Here is a 20,000-nt window from a genome sequence, read left to right as displayed (position 1 = left end):
CCTAAAGTCTGCAGATTATGAATATCTAATAAACCCCTAAAGTCAGCAGATTATGAATATCTAATAAACCCATTTACTTGTTTTAAACCCTAAAGTCAGCAGATTATGAATATCTAATAAACCCCTAAAGTCAGCAGATTATGAATATCTAATAAACCCATTTACTTGTTTTAAACCCTAAAGTCTGCAGATTATGAATATCTAATAAACCCCTAAAGTCAGCAGATTATGAATAACTAATAAACCCCTAAAGTCTGCAGATTATGAATATCTAATAAACCCCTAAAGTCAGCAGATTATGAATATCTAATAAACACTTTTTTTATTTTGTCGAACTGGACTCATTTCTTTGTGGCACACCCCATATCATAACATGGAGGCAGACGACAGAATTAAGGTTTAAGGTCAACCCAGATGACAGAATTAAGGTTTAAGGTCAACCCAGACGACAGAATTAAGGTTTAAGGTCAACCCAGACAACAGAGGTCAACCCAGACGACAGAATTAAGGTTAACCCAAAGGTATTGTATTTAAAATGGAGGCAGACGACAAAATTAAGGTCAACCCAACGGTATTGTATTTAAAGCAATCAAAGACTAGATGTACCGCATAGCGGTACAAAATATGACCGCCGCTCAGTCCTGTACATCCGTTCTGCGAAAATAAATCACACTTCAGTTTGTCTCCATATTTTACTCCATCCCCCACTCTTGAAACTTTTGTGTATGCTTGTTTGGCATGCCTGAGTGTGTGCGGCTGCACAGAAAGTAGCCTACTGGTGCTGAAAAGGTGAATAGATTGTAGAATAGCCAAAGAAGATGTAGCATTGTTATAAAACCTTTAAAATCTCTAAACAATCACAAGTAGGGCATTTCATCACAGTTTATCCATTGCAACTGGATTGATGAAAGGTCACTTACACCTGTAGGCTACATTGTATTTGGGAAAAGCAAAAGGTATCAGCATAATGTTATTTATTTATTTATTTATTTATTTATTTATTTATAAACAAAAACATCTCTGTCAGTTCCATGCCGTTTTCAACAGCTATCAAAAACAAAGGTCATTTTTGGATGGATGGATTTTTAGTGAATGTTTCTTCTTCTACATAAGATTTTAGTCATCTTTAGTTCATGTAATACTTTATTGTCAATGCATAAATTAAGTAACAGTAGTCTGAAACGTTATTGTTAATGCACAAATTAAGTAACAGTAGTCTGAAACGAAATGCTGTTTTACATCTAACCAGTGGTGCAAATAACTGACATGTCCAAATGGGCCTTGATGAAAAGCCGCCGCTAGACTGTTCATACACATTTTAACGGGCCAAAGTTGAAGAGCTGTTGTCCGCTATTGTTCGCGGGCAAATATAGGCTGATTCATGTTCCCTTTCATTGTGTAACTGAGGTCCATGGCTAGTCTGGCTTTCACCAGACCAAGCTCAATCTTTTAAGAAATCAAAAAATAAATAGCGGGCAGATCAGGCTGGGTTCACCCAGCCTAGTCCATAGGCACCCGATATTGTTTAACTGGCTATTCTAAATGCAAAAATGCATCAGGGAGTTCACAAAACTGTAACTAACAAACTAGATCCTAATAGAAAGCTGTTAGCTTCCCTAAGCTACAGGTAGGCTTATAAGGTAGGCCTATTTACAAACTAAATTCTCAATAGGCTGGCGACACAAATAAAATCTCCTTTGGAAACCAATGGCTTACGCCTTCCAGTATCAAGCGGACTTAAACTGCCATATCGTGGCGAAAAGTTGTAATAAAATTCCACGAGCTCGATGGAGTCAAGGAAAGCACGAATGAAGTAGCCACTTCTAAATGGGACCCACTACACAGTAGCTTAAGGTGTGTTGCTAAAGCAGCCATAATGAAATGAAGGTGTCATTGTTTGGATACTTCACACACACGTGCTTTTTAATTTCACAGACTACAACTACCAAGCTGGAATCAAAGCACATCGATTCCCCTCTCACACCTTGCACGCACTTAAAACAAAATAAACAGGCGCCTCAGTCTCAACGCATGTATAGGCAAAACTGTATCAGACCGGTGTAACGTTGGTAAATCTTCCATTGCACAGAATGATTTTGTAGCACGCGGCAACAAATGACAGTCGAAAAAATACAATTACAGTGCTGCGATCAATTTGTTTGGTATAACCGCATTTATAGTTTTCTACAAATGCAATCAATCAAATTGGCCTCCATCACTCAACCAACGCTAACGGTAACATTACCTAGGTCCTTATTGATATTATAAGATTAACGTGCCTGCAGTAAAAAACCAAGCATGTCCGATAAACATCCTCAGATTTATTTCGCTTTAAGAAGAAATGGGAATTACATTTTCATGTGAACATCATCCTATCCTTATTAGACGTTCTCTGCAGTAAACTACAGTCCTTGTAGGAAGCGTCCATTGGTTTTCCAACCCACTTTTAACTTCCAACAAAATTACGTCTCACTGCAACGATGCACCATCTAGTGGACAAACGACTACTTCTCGCCAATACTGAAAATGCAGCCATGATGATGATGATGAATATTTATTATTTTAGCTTTCTTTTAATCCTACTGAATTTGTAATTATGTATCGGCCATTCTAATACCGATAGTATGTGGGTGCCTGTGTGTGTGTGCATGTGTATATGTGTGCACAGCCATCTACAGGCCAATGAGTGTACAGTCACTAAATGTACACATAACCTAATTTTTTTTAGACCCCCCCATGGATGAAATTCTACGAAACTTGGCATACCCCCAGAGAATGCCGGGTCAATCATACACATAAAATTTGGTGCAGTTCTGAACATCTTAACTGAAGATAGGGGCGATTAAAGCGGAATAATATTGCATTTTCATTTTTTACCGGGGGGGTGCAAATCACAAATGAGTGATTATGAGCCAGATTGATGTGGGCCCTTGAGACCAACATACCATAAAAGATTCTTCATCCTCAGTGCCACTGCTCAGGTAGTTATTTAAGAAAAACTCCTTTTTTTGGGTTCGGGGCCCAGCACGGGGGGTGGGACCAGGGACTAAAACTAAATGTTTCCGTAAAAGTCTAGTGGGGCTACATACCCACCAAATTTCATGTGCCCCGGGGTTCGTGTCCCGGTATCAATGACCAAAAATTCAGGAAGTAGATGACGGGGTGGGAACAAAAACTTTGACAATCCTATATGACTTGATTAGCTAGGGGTCATAATAATACATATATGTAATCAAATGTATAGGGGACAGAAAGATGAATGATAATACATATATGTAATCAAATGTGTAGGGGAAGAAAGATGAGCTCATTAGTGTGCTAACACCTCTATAGCAGCTCATTAGTGTGCTAACACCTCTATAGCTCATTAGTGTGCTAACACCTCTATAGCAGCTCATTAGTGTGCTAACACCTCTATAGCAAGTAGATTAGCTCATTAGAGTGCTAACACCTCTATAGCTCATTAGTGTGCTAACACCTCTATAGCAGCTCATTAGTGTGCTAACACCTCTATAGCAGGTAGATTAGCTCATTAGAGTGCTAACACCTCTATAGCTCATTAGTGTGCTAACACCTCTATAGCAGGTAGATGAGCTCATCAGTATGCTAACACCTCTATAGCTCATTAGTGTGCTAACACCTCTATAGCTCATTAGTGTGCTAACACCTCTATAGCAGCTCATTAGTGTGCTAACACCTCTACAGCTCATTAGTGTGCTAACACCTCTATAGCAGCTCATTAGTGTGCTAACACCTCTATAGCAGGTAGATGAGCTAACACCTCTATAGCAGGTAGATGAGCTAACACCTCTATAGCAGCTCATTAGTGTGCTAACAGCTCTATAGCAGCTCATTAGTGTGCTAACACCTCTATAGCAGGTAGATGAGCTCATTAGTGTGCTAACACCTCTATAGCAGGTAGATGAGCTCATTAGTGTGCTAACACCTCTATAGCTCATTAGTGTGCTAACACCTCTATAGCAGGTAGATGAGCTAACACCTCTATAGCAGCTCATTAGTGTGCTAACACCTCTACAGCTCATTAGTGTGCTAACACCTCTATAGCAGCTCATTAGTGTGCTAACACCTCTAAAGCAGGTAGATGAGCTCTTTAGTGTGCTAACACCTCTATAGCTGATTGTACAGCACTGAAGCAGGACTTACTGTCTGCAGGACTTTTACTGACTGAACTGAAATGGGACTTTTAAATCTGCATAGTAATAATAACAGTGTGTGCTGGATGAGACGAACGGTCTGGATCTGTTTATATTGACTTTGCTTGTGTGTGTTGTGTGTGTGTGTGTGTGTGTGTGTGTGTGTGTGTGTGTGTCCAGCTGTCTGCTGCAGGCCTGCGTGACGGTGTTGCCGTGGACGATGGAGAGAACCCGTCACGTCATGTCTTCTCCTTCTCCTGGCTCAACTCCCAGAAGTGATCCCGCCCACCCCGGGTGTAACCCCGCCCACCCGGATATAACCCCGCCCACCCCCGGATATAACCCTGCCCACCCCCGCCACTCACCCCCCATCGGATATAACCCCACACACTCCCCATACTTACTACACATATCTCACACACACACACACACTCCTCATACTACACACATCACACACACACACACACACACACACTCCCCATACTACACACATCACACACACTCCCCATACTACACACATCACACACACTCCCCCATACTACACACACACACACACTCCCCATACTACACACATCACACACACTCCCCATACTACACACATCACACACACACACACTCCCCATACTACACACATCATACACACTCCCCATACTACACACATCACACACACACACACACTCCCCATACTGCACACACACACATCACACACTCCCCATACTACACATCATACACACTCCCCATACTACACACATCACACACACACACACACTCCCCATACTACACACATCACACACACACTACACCCCATACTACACACATCACACACTCCCCATACTACACACACATCACACACACTCCCCATACTACACACATCACACACACTCCCCATACTACACACATCACACATACACACACACACACACACACACACACACTCCCCATACTACACACATCACACACACACACACTCCCCATACTACACACATCACACACACATCACACACACTCCCCATACTACACACATCACACACTCCCCATACTACACACATCACACACACTCCCCATACTACACATCACACACACACTCCCCATACTACACACACACACACACTCCCCATACTACACACACACACACACTCCCCATACTGCACATCATACACACACACTCCCCATACTACACACATCACACACATTCCCATACTACACACATCACACATACACACACACACACACACACACACACACACTCCCCATACTACACACATCATACACACTCCCCATACTACACACATCACACACACACACAAACACCATACTACACACATCACACACACACCCCATACTACACACATCATACACACTCCCCATACTACACACACACACACACACACACACACCCCATACTACACACATCATACACACTCCCCATACTACACACATCATACACACACACGCACTCCCCATACTACACACATCACACACACATACACACACCCCATACTACACACATCATACACACACACACACTCCCCCATACTACACACATCACACACACACACCCCATACTACACACATCACACACACACACTCCCCATACTTCACACATCACACACACTCCCCATACTACACACATCACACACATCACACACACACACACTCCCCATACTACACACATCACACACACACACACACACACTCCCCATACTACACACATCACAACACACACACACCCCATACTACACACACATCACACACACACATCCCCATACTACACACATCACACATACACACACACACACACACTCCCCCATACTACACACACACACACACCCCCATACTACACACATCATACACACTCCCCATACTACACACACATACACACTCCCCATACTACACACATCATACACACTCCCCATACTACACACATCACACATACACACTCCCCATACTACACACATCACACACACTCCTCATACTACACACATCACACACACATCACACACACTCCTCATACTACACACATCACACACACTCCCCATACTACACACATCATACACACACACACACTCCCCTCGCTGCCTGGACCACACAACAGCCTCCTGAATGTGTGTGTGTGTGTGTGTATGAGTGTGTGTGTGTGTGTGATTTGCAGAATATTGAGCTGTGTCTCCTCTGTCCTTTTTAATGATGTATTGAAATGTTTATGTTTGCTCTTGCAGATTACTGATGTGTGTATTTATGTGCTGATCACTGTAGGGATGGGCATTGTTAAGAAATTATCGATATCGATGCCATTGTTGAGTCTGCTTATCGATGTGATTCCTTATCGATTCCCATATCGATTCCTGTACCATTTGCTGAACACTTATAGGATGGCTTTGAGAGTTGTTGGCTTTGAATGTCTAATTTAAAGTGATTTTAGAGAATGAATATCAAGTGTGCAATGTCAATACAGAAGTTGAATGCTTTAAAATTTCTAAAAAAGTAAACATTTCTAAAACAAAACTTTGTATTGGAATTGTTCGTGGAATCGTTAACATGTGGATGTGTACGATTCCGATGGATTGGAACGTTTGGAACCGGTTCCTAACCGATACCTGGAACCGATTCCCAAGCCTAGATGTGTATTTGTGTGTGTTCATTGCTGATGTGTGTGTGTGTGTATGTTCATTGCTGATGTGTGTGTGTGTGCCTGAGTGAGTGTGTGTGTGTGTGTGTGTGTGTGTGTGTGTGTGTGTGTGTTCATTGCTGATGTGTGTGTGTATGTGTGTGTGTGTTCATCGCTGATGTGTGTGTGTGTGTGAGTGTTAATCTCTGCTGTGCTGCTATGTAGAACAGACAGGAGGAATACTGCACAGATCATCAAGCATTTGGACGCAGTTGTAACTTTTATTACAAATATAAACATTTCACATTCTTCTGCAAACGCATCGTGCAGTGTTTTATTACAGTCCACATGTCTGTTTCATCGTATGTGTGTGTGTGTGTGTGTGCGCACACTTGGTGAATTACAAAGACAGATGCCTTTCTTAATCAGTAGTTATTTATTAAGAAGATTTAATTTTCTTTACAGATAACCCTTGAGTGTGCGTGTGTGTGTGTGTGTGTGTGTGTGTGCGTGACTTATTTCCCATAAATGTCCATCATTTTCCGGTTGTTATCGGCCTGCTGTGCTATCTGTTCCGCGCGCGCCATCTCGAGAACCTCGCGCAGCAGGTGGAACGTGAGGTCCAGGGAGATGGGCGGTTCCTCCGCGCGGCGAGCTCTCTCCACCGGGTCCAAGCCCGCGCGCTCCAGCCACTGCGTGAGTTGCAGCTGGAGCGCGCGGTTAACGGTCGTCTCTCTCTCGTCTGGCGCGGATCCGCCAGCTCTGATGTGAGTACGCGGGGGTCCGCGCGCGGCGGCAGCGTTGTCCAGCCGGATGAAGTATTCCTCCCCGAGACGCATCAGCAGTGGCAGTGGCGGCGGCAGTGCGCGCGTTTTCTCGCCCTGCGTGTCTGCTGAGCGACAGCTGCACCGGGGCAGAACGGCCACGAGCACGGCTACCGCGGAGACCAGCAGGTTCAGCCTCATCTCCGCACGCAAAGTCTGGTGGCAAAGGACATAATCACCAAAACAACTCTGACTAGTACATTAACAAATGCAACAAATTAATTCATTAAGACTTCTTCGGACAGATAACACCCCTGCGCGCCACAACACACACACACACACACATAGCCTGCACACCCCGCGCGCCACACACACAGTAAAATAAGAGTCTTGAATTTCCCCTTCAGTATAGTATATATACTCTTTTGATCCCGTGAGGGAAATTTAAAGTAATAAAGTATCTATCTATATCTTTCAATACATACATGGACTCTATTTCTTGTAGCCTGTTAAAAACGTCCGCTAGATAGTTTAAATGGCCAACAACATTGTTTTTTGCAGGAGCCGAGCCTACAGATGATATCTTAAAGTTATTTCTCCACTGCTGGCTGATTTATCAAACGCCTGCTTTCTCTTCGTCCTCCGCAAATTAAGCTACAGGCAGTTCGGTAGAGAGTCATTTGAATAAATTAGCGTTTACTATTGACAACGTTGTAATAAGTACTAGGCTATACTAACTTTGCAAAGTTGAATGCATCAATCTTGAACAAAGTTATGTAGGCTACACCGCGCTAGGTTAGTCTGCATGAATAGTCCTTGCACAAGCCACTGTTTTGATTTGCGTAAACGAGGTGGGCTGAAGCAAAGCTGTTCGAGGGAGAGCGGTGCAGGGAGAGATTACATGCTACCCTGCGCAAATCTCTACAATGAAATCATGTATCTAATCTATATTTTAAATGAGCAATCACTGCGTCCTGCAATGGAAACAATAAGTCCATAATTACAGAGCGCAGGAATGGACGTTTCAGTTAGTCAGTAATTAGGCCACTGAAATGTGAATTGTGATGCGTCATCTTACTTTCATAACCTAACTTGAATAACCTTACTTTAATAACCTTACTTTGTTACCCAATAAAGTAACTCAATACCTTACTTTGTTACCCAATAAAGTAACTCAATACCTTACTTTGTTACCCAATAAAGTAACTAAATTACAGTAACGTGTTACTTTGTAACTCGTTACCCCCAACACTGATTATAACCAATTACATTTAATCGCACTGGAAACACAAAACAGCCGGTCCGGCTACATTTATCAGCGCGAGCACCTGGCAAAGCTTCCTTTTGCTGCTGCTATCCCGCCGCTCGCGACGCTTCTGTGCTCACCTGTCCGCTACGCCGAGAAGTGTGCGCGCGCCGCTCTCTGACAGTCTGCTGGCGTGATGTTGGAGGTGAAACACCCTCGCGCTTTCTACCGAAGCTTCGTCTGACCGCTCGTAGCACGAGCCCCGCCTCAGTATATATAATGCATCCTCCCCGTTGGGACGGGGGAAGCTGCGTAAAACAGAACGTCTCTCCGAAACCCGCGACCTCTGAGTCAGACTGAACCAAATGACGGACGGGATGATGATGGTGTGTGTGTGTGTGTGTGTGTGTGTGTTTTGCCAATTCGATTGAAAGTACTTGGGATGTGTCTTTGCGCTAAATGAATCCCGGGCACCGAATCCCGCCTGCAATTAGCGCGCTCTCCCGGGAGCTTACTGTGGAGCGTGGGCCCGTCTCCGGCTACTGATTGAAAGATCGCCTATTTTAATTACGCGCCAGGAGCAGACAAATAAGAACAACTGATTCCATGAGCGCGCTGGCAGAGCGCGCGTGCGGGGAATGCCATGTATTGCGCAATCAATTAGCGCGAGTCTCATTTGGGATTAAACGGGTCAACAAAAGCCACCTGATCATCTTCATAATTACGGCAGGAGCGCGGGCTTCAGGCCGTATTTCAATTATCACCGCATTAGGCAAATAACAAGCCCGCCCGTGACGTCGCCCCTCGCCAGGCCACCTGACAAAACGCGTTGCGGCAGGTGCGCGAGCCACCTCTCTGCCAAGTCGAGCGTAAAGTCGGAGGAGACGGAGGCCGACGCGCGTGACCTTTTACCGAATCTCCCAATGTTTCTTTGGGTCGCGCGGAACGAGCCTCCCGCAGGGATTTCTATCACAGCGAATAAGAGCTCTCGGCGCTAACGCTGAGGTGTGTGAAAATTGCTCACACACACACACAGTGTCTGTGTATATGTATGTATGTGTTTGTGTGGCTGTGTCTAACAGAGAGGGGTGGGGTTAAAATAGTTTCAAATATACGTTTGTGTGGTAGCCTTAGTGACACCTGCTGAAAATGGAAAGGTTAAAAGATAAAAGAAACCTTCTAAAAGTCAAGCCTGTGTGTGTGTGTATGTGTGTGTGTGTGTGTGTGTGTGTGTGTGTGTGTGTGTGTGTGTGTGTGTGCGTGCGTGCGTGCGTGTGTGTGTGTGTGTGTGTGTGTGTGTGTGTGTGAAAGATAAGCACAAGGGGAGATGAGGATGAGACCCATTTGAGTTTTAATGAGAAGAAGCACAAGCTGCTCAAACCCCTCTTGACATTATAAACACTGGGCAAAATGCACACACACACACACACACATATAGTACACACACACATATGTACAGTAGTACACACATACACACACACACCCACACACACACACACACACACACACACAGACACCCCCCACACACACACCCACACACACCCACACACACACAGACAGACAGACACCCCACACACACACACACACACACACGCATACACACCCACACACACACACACACACGCACATACAGTACATTTAATTCCTTTATTTGTGTTCAAATTTTACAATATATTTCATTGAACACAAACAGTCTTAGATACCAGCATTGTAAACCCAGTAGCCTATGCCTCTGGTCTCAGTTCATGGGTACAAAAACACACCACACACACGCCACAAGACACACACATATACCACATATAGAAAACATCGCCTTCTCCATATGTGGCCACTGCCAATTGTCACAGAAATTGAACAGAATTTTGCTAGAGAAATCTCATTTTCATTTTTATTTTCATATATATATTTATTTTATTTTCTCATCCTTGGGTATTTATCATCTGTTTTTTATACTTCATGGTCTTGTTTTCATGGTCTTGTTTAATTTATGTTTATGCTTTGTTTTACCTCTTTTTTACATCTTTTTAAATTTGTTTTACTCTATTTTACATGATTTAACTATATGCATGGAGTCTTGCACACCTGTCTGTCTATGTATCCTCAAGGCATATTGTTTCTGCCTTCCCTGATCTAACTTGTAAAGCACTTTGGGTCAAATGTCATTCGTTTAAATGTGCTATACAAATAAAATGACTTGACTTGACTCTGTGCCTCTCTCTCTCTCACACACACACACACACACACACACACACACACACACACAGAGACAGAACACCCACATTTTATATGTCCAAACATAGTACACTGAACACAAGCAGAATTTTACAATGTCATTGTTAATAGAACTTTAACTAACTGGGCCGCATTGAGAATGTCTTGAGTGTGTGTGTGTGTGTGTGAGAGAGAGAGAGAGAGAGCAGGTGCATGTGTGTGTGTGTGTGTGATATATAAATATGATAATAGCAAGAATAAAAGGTAAGCAGAGAGACCAGTGTAAAGGTTTACAAGAGTATCATACGCTTGCTCTCTCACACACACACACACTCACACAGTTTACAAGAGTATCATACGCTTGCTCTCTCTCTCTCTCTCTCTCACACACACACACACACACACTCTCACACACACACTCTCTCACACACACACACACACACTCACACAGTTTACTTCTTTATTTGTATCCACAATTCAGAATAAATATTACATAAGGACACACATTTCACAACCCCCCAGACACACACACACACACACAACACCTCCTTCTCCAAATATGGCGTCTTCCAATAATGGATGAAATTGAACAGTGTGTAGCCAGTTGTTTAGCTTTCACTTTTGTAAATCCAACAATCCTGAGACCCCTAGTGACCAGCCTGTGTATGCGGCCCAATCCTGAGACCCCTAGTGACCAGCCTGTGTACGTGGCCCAATCCTGAGACCCCTAGTGACCAGCCTGTGTACGTGGCCCAAACTTCCACACATGAGCACAACATATTGGCATTTATAACCAAGACTACAAATCTGCTGTACAAGATGCTGGTATTTCACCAGCTTTGTTAAACAGGCTTCCTCTAGACATGGGTCAAAACAACAGCCTACTTCCACTATGAATACATTCCTATTGCTCTCATTAATAACAACAATATCAGGTCTGATGGCATTCATATCACAAAACACAAGCATCTCCACAAGGCACAAAGAAAACATTCGGGGCTTAACAAAGCAGTTGATATGTATTGACACTGTAGGTGGAAAAATGGATGGTAGACTTTTTGATATGATGTCCACAATCCTGTCATGTCTACTACTTTATAGAAATTGCAGCCATTCAGTATATGTGAGATGGATTCTAGTGTTGAATGCAGGCTAGCTTTCCCTGTAGTCCAGTCCAGTGTTGCTGGTGCTGTCGATGTTTGACTGACAGCAGGGAAGCACGACTACACTCAGGAGTGAGTGTGTAATGTAGACGGCTCTCCAGCATGGCTGCACTCACAGTGATGCTTTTGTCTTTGATCGTAGAGTCTGAAGGGACAACGTATGTGCTATCTGCTTGAGACCACTGCAGGACAACGTCCGTCCAGTTGCAAAGGTCGTTGAGATCAGGCCAATCAGATCTGACCCCAAAGCCGACGGCTCTAGTGTCCAGTTTGCCATTCAGTTTCTTTCGAAACCCCAGAAAACTGTTCAGCAATGATTTCATACACTTGTTCGTCCCAGTCGCCAGCAACATTAAAGTTGTGTTCCACAAATGACCTGAATGAAGGAACCTTTGTGTACATCTGTAATTACATCATTGTACCCTTGGGGGTGTATTTCCTCCAGAGCGTGTATCATGATGTTATGGAAGAGTTCCGAATGCGTCCAAGAAAACTGAAAAGAATCTTGCAGACTCATGTTTGAAGTCATCGATGGCTGTTTTCAAACAAAAGACATGTTCATTAATCCCTTGCCTTGACATGCATATGTCACTGGCCTTGATTGGCTTCTACAGCTGTGTTTACACTGGCAGGCCTTGATGCACACTTCTGATTTTCTGCCTATACCCGATTATTTGGACTGTCAGTTTACATCTACGTTAGATATCTTTGTATAACATGTATATGTGTATAGCATGGTCCATCTTTTGTCTCTCAGACATCTGCATGTAAACATTTAAAGTGGACTGGCTACCCCAACACTAGAACATGCTTATGGTTTTATGCTGCTTATGGTTATGGATATTATGGGACATCTGCATGTAAACATGATTTTTTTCAGTTGTTATCGCCAAAAAAGTTTTGTATGTAAAAAAAAAAGTTTTAAACTGGTAAACTAGGTAAACTAGTTTTGTCTTGCAAATAGGAGGTGCTGCAGCCAGACGGCGGGTGGGTGTGAAAAATGCTATTGGGCAAAACTCCACGTGCACCATGTGCTGACTTTCTTTACCCTCCATAAACAAAGTTGCCATGGGGGCGGTCCTTGTCATTCCGAAGTGCCCTGAATGCACCATTTCTTCACCCTCCATAAGCGGTGAAAAACGACACCCGCATATCAGGGCGCGTGTGCAGGACTGCAAGTTTCATAACTTCCGCGGGATAAAGAAAGAAAAACACGCGCACAGCGCCCTTGAGCCCTCATTCTGCTCGACTTCGCACAGCACGCGGCATAAACCATGACGGGACGCGACCGAGTGGCGCATCTGATGAGACAGCTCGCGAGTGCAGCGTGAGTATGCCACAATAAAGTCTCTTGCACTCTGTCGTCTAATGTAGGCTACAAAACACACACACACACACAGCTGCAAAGCCATTAGTAGTAGTTATTGGTCATTGGTTCCCTCTAAAGGTTTGTTGTCCACTAGAGGTTTGCAGTAATTATGTAAACAAACTGCCCTCTCGTGCGACCTTCACGTTGCAGTTTGTGCTGACGTCTTGCCATGCAGAATGTGCGCGAGAGTGTGAGAGTTGAGTGTTGCTTGTTGCACTAGCGTTATAAAGGGCAATAGTGGTTCTCAAACTTTCTCTGTCATTCCCCCAAAGATCCTTGATTACTAGCTCCGCTTTAACCCTCTCTGATTCCCCACTTTGAAGGTGGGGAATTTTGAAGCGCCACGCAAAATGGTGACGTTAAAATCCTTTTTTCACATCTTGGTTCCACATTACATTTCTCAGTCCGCTGGATCAGATGTTATTTAAATTCGTATGTAGGTCTGTTTATTTATGACTCTTATGTTTGTGTGGCTATTTTGTTTTGGATCTATGATCTTCCTTGTCAAAAAAGAAAGGCATTATTAAAATATAGGCCCAAAAGAACACACGTTCTCCTGTTCCTGTCATGTCTCCATTCCCCACTAGTGGGCGCCCCACACTTCGAGAACCACTGCTGTGGGGAGTGCAGAGGGTGCCATCGCGCCCGGACCCGGAGGCACGAGGGAGGGGCCCGTGCCGAGCGGGCATGCTTTAAGTAGCACCGAAAATAATTTTAAGTAGACAGACAAAGTCTATTGTTTTGTGACGTAACATCTCTCTCTCTCTCTCTCTCTCTCAACCCTTTGTATAGAACGACAATAACCGTGATTAGGTCGCAAAAGGAAAACAGTTGATATATTCTTTCACACAAACATATGGGCATTTGTGGGCATTTGTGGGCGGTAACCAGGTACGCCATGCTGTTGGAGGTGTAAACAAACGCTGCATCGCCATGGAGATCACATAGTAAGGAACTGGCTCAAGGGTTATACAAGTATTTTGTCGTGTTTAGTTGTATAATGAAAGCACAGTTTTTATAGCCATACATGCGTGTTCACTTCTGGCTCCTTGGCTATGAATTTGGTAACTATAAGGGGCTATTTGACATCCTTAGAACACCAAACATATCAGAGGTGCCAAATGTTGAGTTACTCCAGTCTAGATTTTTTGGCGTTAATCACTCCTATGATGTATTGCTATTGTTTATCCAAAGTAAAGTGCCCGTTTCAAAATTACCTGATGGTCAAATCAATCAAAACTCCGATATTGTTTGAACCTCAAAGTGGTCTGTGACGTGTGTTTGTGTGAAAGAATAGAGTGATCAGAATATATAAGACCATAAATATGTATGGAAAGCAGGTAAAAAAGTACTGAAACAAATCTAAAATATCTTTCAAGAGGTACCATGAGCACAGGAGGAGAGCGCCGCCAGTGTGTGTGTGTGTGTGCATGTGTGTGTGTGTGCATGTGTGTGTGTGTGTGTGTGTGTGTGTGTGTGTGTGTGCGCGCATGTGTGTGTGTGTGTGCGTATTATTGATGATGTGTGTGCGCATGTGTATTGTGTGATAAATGCATGTGTGTGTCGTCAGTGTGTGTGTGGCGCATGTGTAATGTGCATGTGTTATTGTGTAATGTGTAATGTGTGTGTGTGCGTGCATGTGTGTGTGTCGTGCATGTGTGTGTGTGCGTAATTATTATTAATGCGTGCATGTGTGTGTATGCGTGCATCGTGCATGTGTGTATTGTGTGTGTGCATGTGTGTGTGTGTGTGTGTGTGTGTTATTGTGTGCGTGCATGTGTGTGTAATGCGTGCATGTGTGTGTGCATGTGTGTGTGTATCGTGCATGTGTGTGTGTCGTCCAGTCGAATGCGTGTATCTGTGCCCTGGTGCAGAATATTTGAGCCCAAAGACTTGACATAAGAAATGACCATCAAGATCAGAAATGACCATTGTTAATCAATCTCCCTCTCTCTCTCTCTCTCCCTCCCTCCACCCCCCTCTCTATCTCTCAACCCCCTCCCTCCCTCCCTCTCTCTATCTCTCCCTCTCTCTCTCTCTCTCTCCCTCTCTCTCTTTCTCTCCCTCTCAGATGTCGTTGTCCTGCTCACTCCCACACCTTCCACCAGGGTACTGTGTGTGTTTCCCACTGATGCCGATTGGTGTGTGTGTGTGTGTGTGTGTGTGTGTGTGTGTGTGTGTGTGTGTGTGTGTGTGTGTGTGTGTGTGTGTGGTTGTCCTTTAAGAGAGAATGACAAAATGCAAATATATAATTACATTTATTAGAAGGGATGTTAAGTTTTCAGTATAAAAGAATGATTGTGTCCAATGAAATCTGCTCATTCAATCTTTCTTTTGGTGTGTGTGATCCTGAGAACTCTCTGTGTGTGTGTGTGTGTGCGTGCGTGTGTGTGTGTGTGTGTGTGTGTGTGTGTGCGTGCGTGCATGTGTCGTGTGCGTTGGCGTGTGTGTCTTGGCGTCGCGATAGCGTGCGTGTGCGTGCACATCGGCATGCGCAGGCGTGTGTGTGTGTGTGACTTACAGGCACTGGGCAAGCAACATGTACAACTCGGACCACTGACTATGCATTTGAGGTGTGAAACTCAACTCGTACACACACACACACACTCTCCCTCTCTCGCTCTCTCTCTTGTTTTTTTTTCTCTCTCTCTCTCTCTCTGTTTATCTTCTGATTTTATAAACTTACATTTACCCCACTGGTAGTAAAGCAGAAGTCCAGTGTGTGTGTGTGTGTGTCTGTATGTGAGAGAGTGTGTGTGTGTGTGTCTGTATATGAGAGAGAGAGTGTGTGTGTATGTGTGTGTGTGTGTCTGTATGTGGGAGAGGGTTGAAATGATTTACTCATTTACAGAATTTACAGGTACCCCCCACACACACACACACACACATCTGTCAAACTTTCACCTTAAATGGTGTGTGTGTGTTTGGGGAGGGGGGGTTCAGTGTATGTGTTAGTGAGTGTAAGTGTGTGTGTGTGTGTCTGTGTATGTGTTAATGAGTGAGTGTGTTGTGACTAGGGATGTAACGGTATGCAAATGTAACCTCACGGTTATAGTGACCAAAATGATCACGGTTTTTGGTATTATCACAGTGTTTTTAAAAGTGTGTTCAATATGTTCAGAAAGCACTGATAGGCCTACACAAGCTGAAATAGTTTCAAAAAGTGTCCCGTTCATGTTTAATTGGCTATGTGCTTATAGCTTAACTTACCCTAACATTACTTGGAGGTTGCTATTACTGTTATTTGGATCCAATGAGTGAGACCAGGCTTGGAATTTCACCAATCTGGAGGCAAGGCCACTTGGCATTCAGTTGGGCATATTTGGTGGAGGGCACAAAGGCCACATGTTAGGGCACCAAGGCCAATGTTAACTATACAGTAGTAGGCTATAAAAATGATCAAAGTTGTATAGCCTATTCACTGCAGTAGACCTGCATCACTGTATGAAACATTACAAAAACATGAAACATGACATATTACATAGAACTGCAAATTATCTGATCATCTAATATTTACAGACATCTAGGCTATATTTAACATTTATTTTATATTTGGCCTGTTATGAAATCATGTATTGAACAATTTAAGCACAGTTCAGTTTTAAGAAACTCAAATAGCCTAGATGCATGCTTAGCATTTTGTGATCTACTTTTACAAACTCTTAGTCAGCTGTCCTCTGATTTACCGATATCTAGGCGATATTTGTAACATTAATTTTGTATTTGGCCCATTATGAAATCATGTGGAACAATTTAAACACATTGTAAAACTTAAAGCCCAAATTTGGAGACATCCATGCATGTCGAAATTTACTGCAAATTCAAAACTGGATTACTCTGGAACGGCTAACAGTACAGGGGACTGCTTTACACCTTTGTGTTCGGTAAGGTCTGCTGTTTATTCTGATATATGGTTTGTCATGTGTTAAGCGAAAAGGTTAAGTGAAGTATTGCACCGAGAGGAATGGGTAGGGAGATGGGACATAAAACCTTCAGTAGAATTTATGATTAAATTTAATTATATTATTTACTTTTCTTAAACCGTTCACCACAGCAATTTGCGACTAACATCGTTTAAAAGCTGAGAGAAAATATCTGTCTGATGAGTAGGCTACTTCACGAGTAGTTCAACTGAGAAGAATGGGTGAATTTGGACGCACTTTCTTTCTTGCGCTGTCACTTTCTCCACTGCGTAAAAGACTAAATCAATTTCTTTGTGAATATTTTGACATGCCATAGGCTAAATAAAAATAAGCTATTAGTAGGAGATAAAGCAGAATATTGAAAGAAGGGCACCAGGCCACCGTGGCCTGTAAACCTCTGATTTTCAAAGGGACATCACGGCCAACGCAAATAGCAGTTAAAACCATCAATTAGACAACAGAATCAGTAGGGTACTAGTTTTGTTTCATTGTACCAGGCCTACTGTATGTCAAAAGCAGGCTCGGATGAAGATGGGAAGGATTAAACACACGGTTTCAACACTGTGGTAATCAACCGTTATAATTATGATATTTCAAAAGAAAACGGTAATTGTTATTGTCAACATTTTTATCAAGGTTTATCATTATACCGGTAATCGTTACATCCCTAGTTGTGAGTGTGTTGTGAGTTGAGTGTGTGTGTGTGAGTGTGTTAACGAGTGAGTGTGTTTTGAGTTGAGTGTGCTGTTGTGTGTGGTGTCGGTGGTGTCCCTTTAATACTTTTATAGTCTTTGTGTTCCTGTGATAGTTTTGGTAGTTTTTCTTTCAAGAGAATAGAACAGAATAGAGTAGACTAGAATAAAATAGAGTAGAGATGAGTAGAGCAGAGATGAGTAGAGTAGAGCAGAGTAGAGTAGAGAAGAGTAGAGATGAGTAGAGTAGAGATGAGTAGAGTAGAGTAGAGGAGATGAGTAGAGTAGAGATGAGTAGAGTAGAGTAGAGTAGAGATGAGTAGAGTAGAGAGTAGAGATGAGTAGAGTAGAGTGGGGAGAGTAGAGTAGAATAGAGTAGAGATGAGTAGAGTAGAGATGAGTAGAGTAGAGATGAGTAGAGTAGAGTAGAGTAGAGATGAGCAGAGCAGAGATGAGTAGAGATGAGAGAGTAGAGATGAGAGAGTAGAGATGAGTAGAGTAGAGATGAGCAGAGTAGAGCAGAGCAGAGATGAGAGTAGAGTAGAGATGAGCAGAGCAGAGATGAGTAGAGCAGAGTAGAGTAGAGATGAGAGTAGAGTAGAGTAGAGATGAGAGAGTAGAGTAGAGATGAGCAGAGCAGAGATGAGCAGAGCAGAGCAGAGTAGAGCAGAGTAGAGTAGAGATGAGTAGAGTAGAGTAGAGATGAGAGAGTAGAGTAGAGTAGAGTAGAGAGAGATGAGTAGAGATGAGTAGAGTAGAGTAGAGATGAGTAGAGTAGAGAGTAGAGATGAGTGAGATGAGTAGAGATGAGTAGAGCAGAGCAGAGATGAGTAGAGTGAGATGAGTAGAGTAGAGTAGAGATGAGCAGAGTAGAGCAGAGAGTAGAGATGAGTAGAGTAGAGCAGAGATGAGCAGAGTAGAGCAGAGTAGAGATGAGTAGAGTAGAGATGAGCAGAGTAGAGATGAGCAGAGTAGAGTAGAGATGAGCAGAGTAGAGTAGAGATGAGCAGAGATGAGCAGAGTAGAGTAGAGAGATGAGTAGAGTTGAGTAGAGTAGAGCAGAGTAGAGATGAGCAGAGATGAGCAGAGTAGAGTAGGAGTAGAGCAGAGATGAGCAGAGCAGAGCAGAGATGAGTAGAGTAGAGATGAGTAGAGTAGAGATGAGTAGAGTAGAGATGAGTAGAGTAGAGATGAGTAGAGTAGAGTAGAGTAGAGATGAGATGTAGAGATCTCTACTCATCTCAGTCACACACACCCAGTCATCATCACAAACACCCATCATCACACACCCAGTCACACACACACACCAAGTCACACACACACACCCAGTCATCATCACACACACCCAGTCACACACACACCCAGTCATCATCACACACACCCAGTCACACACACACACCCATTCATCATCACACACCCAGTCACACACACACACCCAGTCATCACACACACACCCAGTCATCACACACACCCAGTCACACACACCCAGTCATACACACCCAGTCATCATCATATACACCCAGTCACACACACCCAGTCATCATACACACCCAGTCACACACACCCAGTCATCACACACACCCATCATAATCACACACACCCAGTCACACACACCCAGTCATCACACACCCATCATAATCACACACACAGTCACACACACCCAGTCATCATACACACCCAGTCATCACACACACCCAGTCATCATCACACACCCAGTCATACACACCCAGTCATCATCACACACACCCATTCATCACACACACCCAGTCATCATACACACCCAGTCATCACACACACCCATCATAATCACACACACACAGTCACACACACCCAGTCATCACACACACCCATTATAATCACACACACCCAG

At 43.5% G+C, this 20,000-nt stretch overlaps 3 protein-coding genes across 3 annotated transcripts in view; 2 read left to right on the top strand and 1 right to left on the bottom strand.

Annotated features, from left to right (window-relative positions):
- The window catches only part of trim55a (tripartite motif containing 55a), a 35,788-nt gene extending 31,312 nt beyond the window's left edge, over nucleotides 1-4,476 (top strand). Inside the window, 1 exon segment of the mRNA XM_048227362.1 lies at nucleotides 4,335-4,476. Coding sequence (XP_048083319.1) covers nucleotides 4,335-4,433 — 99 coding nt within the window. The 3' untranslated portion in view covers nucleotides 4,434-4,476.
- Nucleotides 4,477-6,969: 2,493 nt separating this feature from the next.
- LOC125284104 (corticoliberin-1) lies at nucleotides 6,970-9,359 on the bottom strand. The gene is made up of 2 exons (XM_048227860.1): nucleotides 8,913-9,359; nucleotides 6,970-7,742 (listed from the first exon to the last, which is right to left on the bottom strand). The coding sequence occupies exon 2, from the start codon at nucleotides 7,725-7,727 to the stop codon at nucleotides 7,278-7,280; it is 450 nt and encodes a 149-aa protein (XP_048083817.1). The 5' UTR covers nucleotides 7,728-7,742; nucleotides 8,913-9,359; the 3' UTR covers nucleotides 6,970-7,277.
- A 3,905-nt stretch (nucleotides 9,360-13,264) lies between these two features.
- Nucleotides 13,265-20,000, top strand: part of adhfe1 (alcohol dehydrogenase iron containing 1) — a 17,370-nt gene continuing 10,634 nt past the window's right edge. The window contains exons 1-2 of the mRNA XM_048228213.1: nucleotides 13,265-13,473; nucleotides 15,587-15,624. Of these exons, the coding sequence (XP_048084170.1) occupies nucleotides 13,421-13,473; nucleotides 15,587-15,624 (91 nt within the window). The 5' untranslated portion in view covers nucleotides 13,265-13,420. The remainder of the gene's footprint in view (nucleotides 13,474-15,586; nucleotides 15,625-20,000) is intronic.

This window comes from Alosa alosa, chromosome 19 (assembly GCF_017589495.1).
Source record: "Alosa alosa isolate M-15738 ecotype Scorff River chromosome 19, AALO_Geno_1.1, whole genome shotgun sequence".
NCBI lineage: Eukaryota > Metazoa > Chordata > Actinopteri > Clupeiformes > Clupeidae > Alosa > Alosa alosa.
Note: the sequence above shows the minus strand (reverse complement) of the source record. Positions and strands in the feature narration are given on the sequence as shown.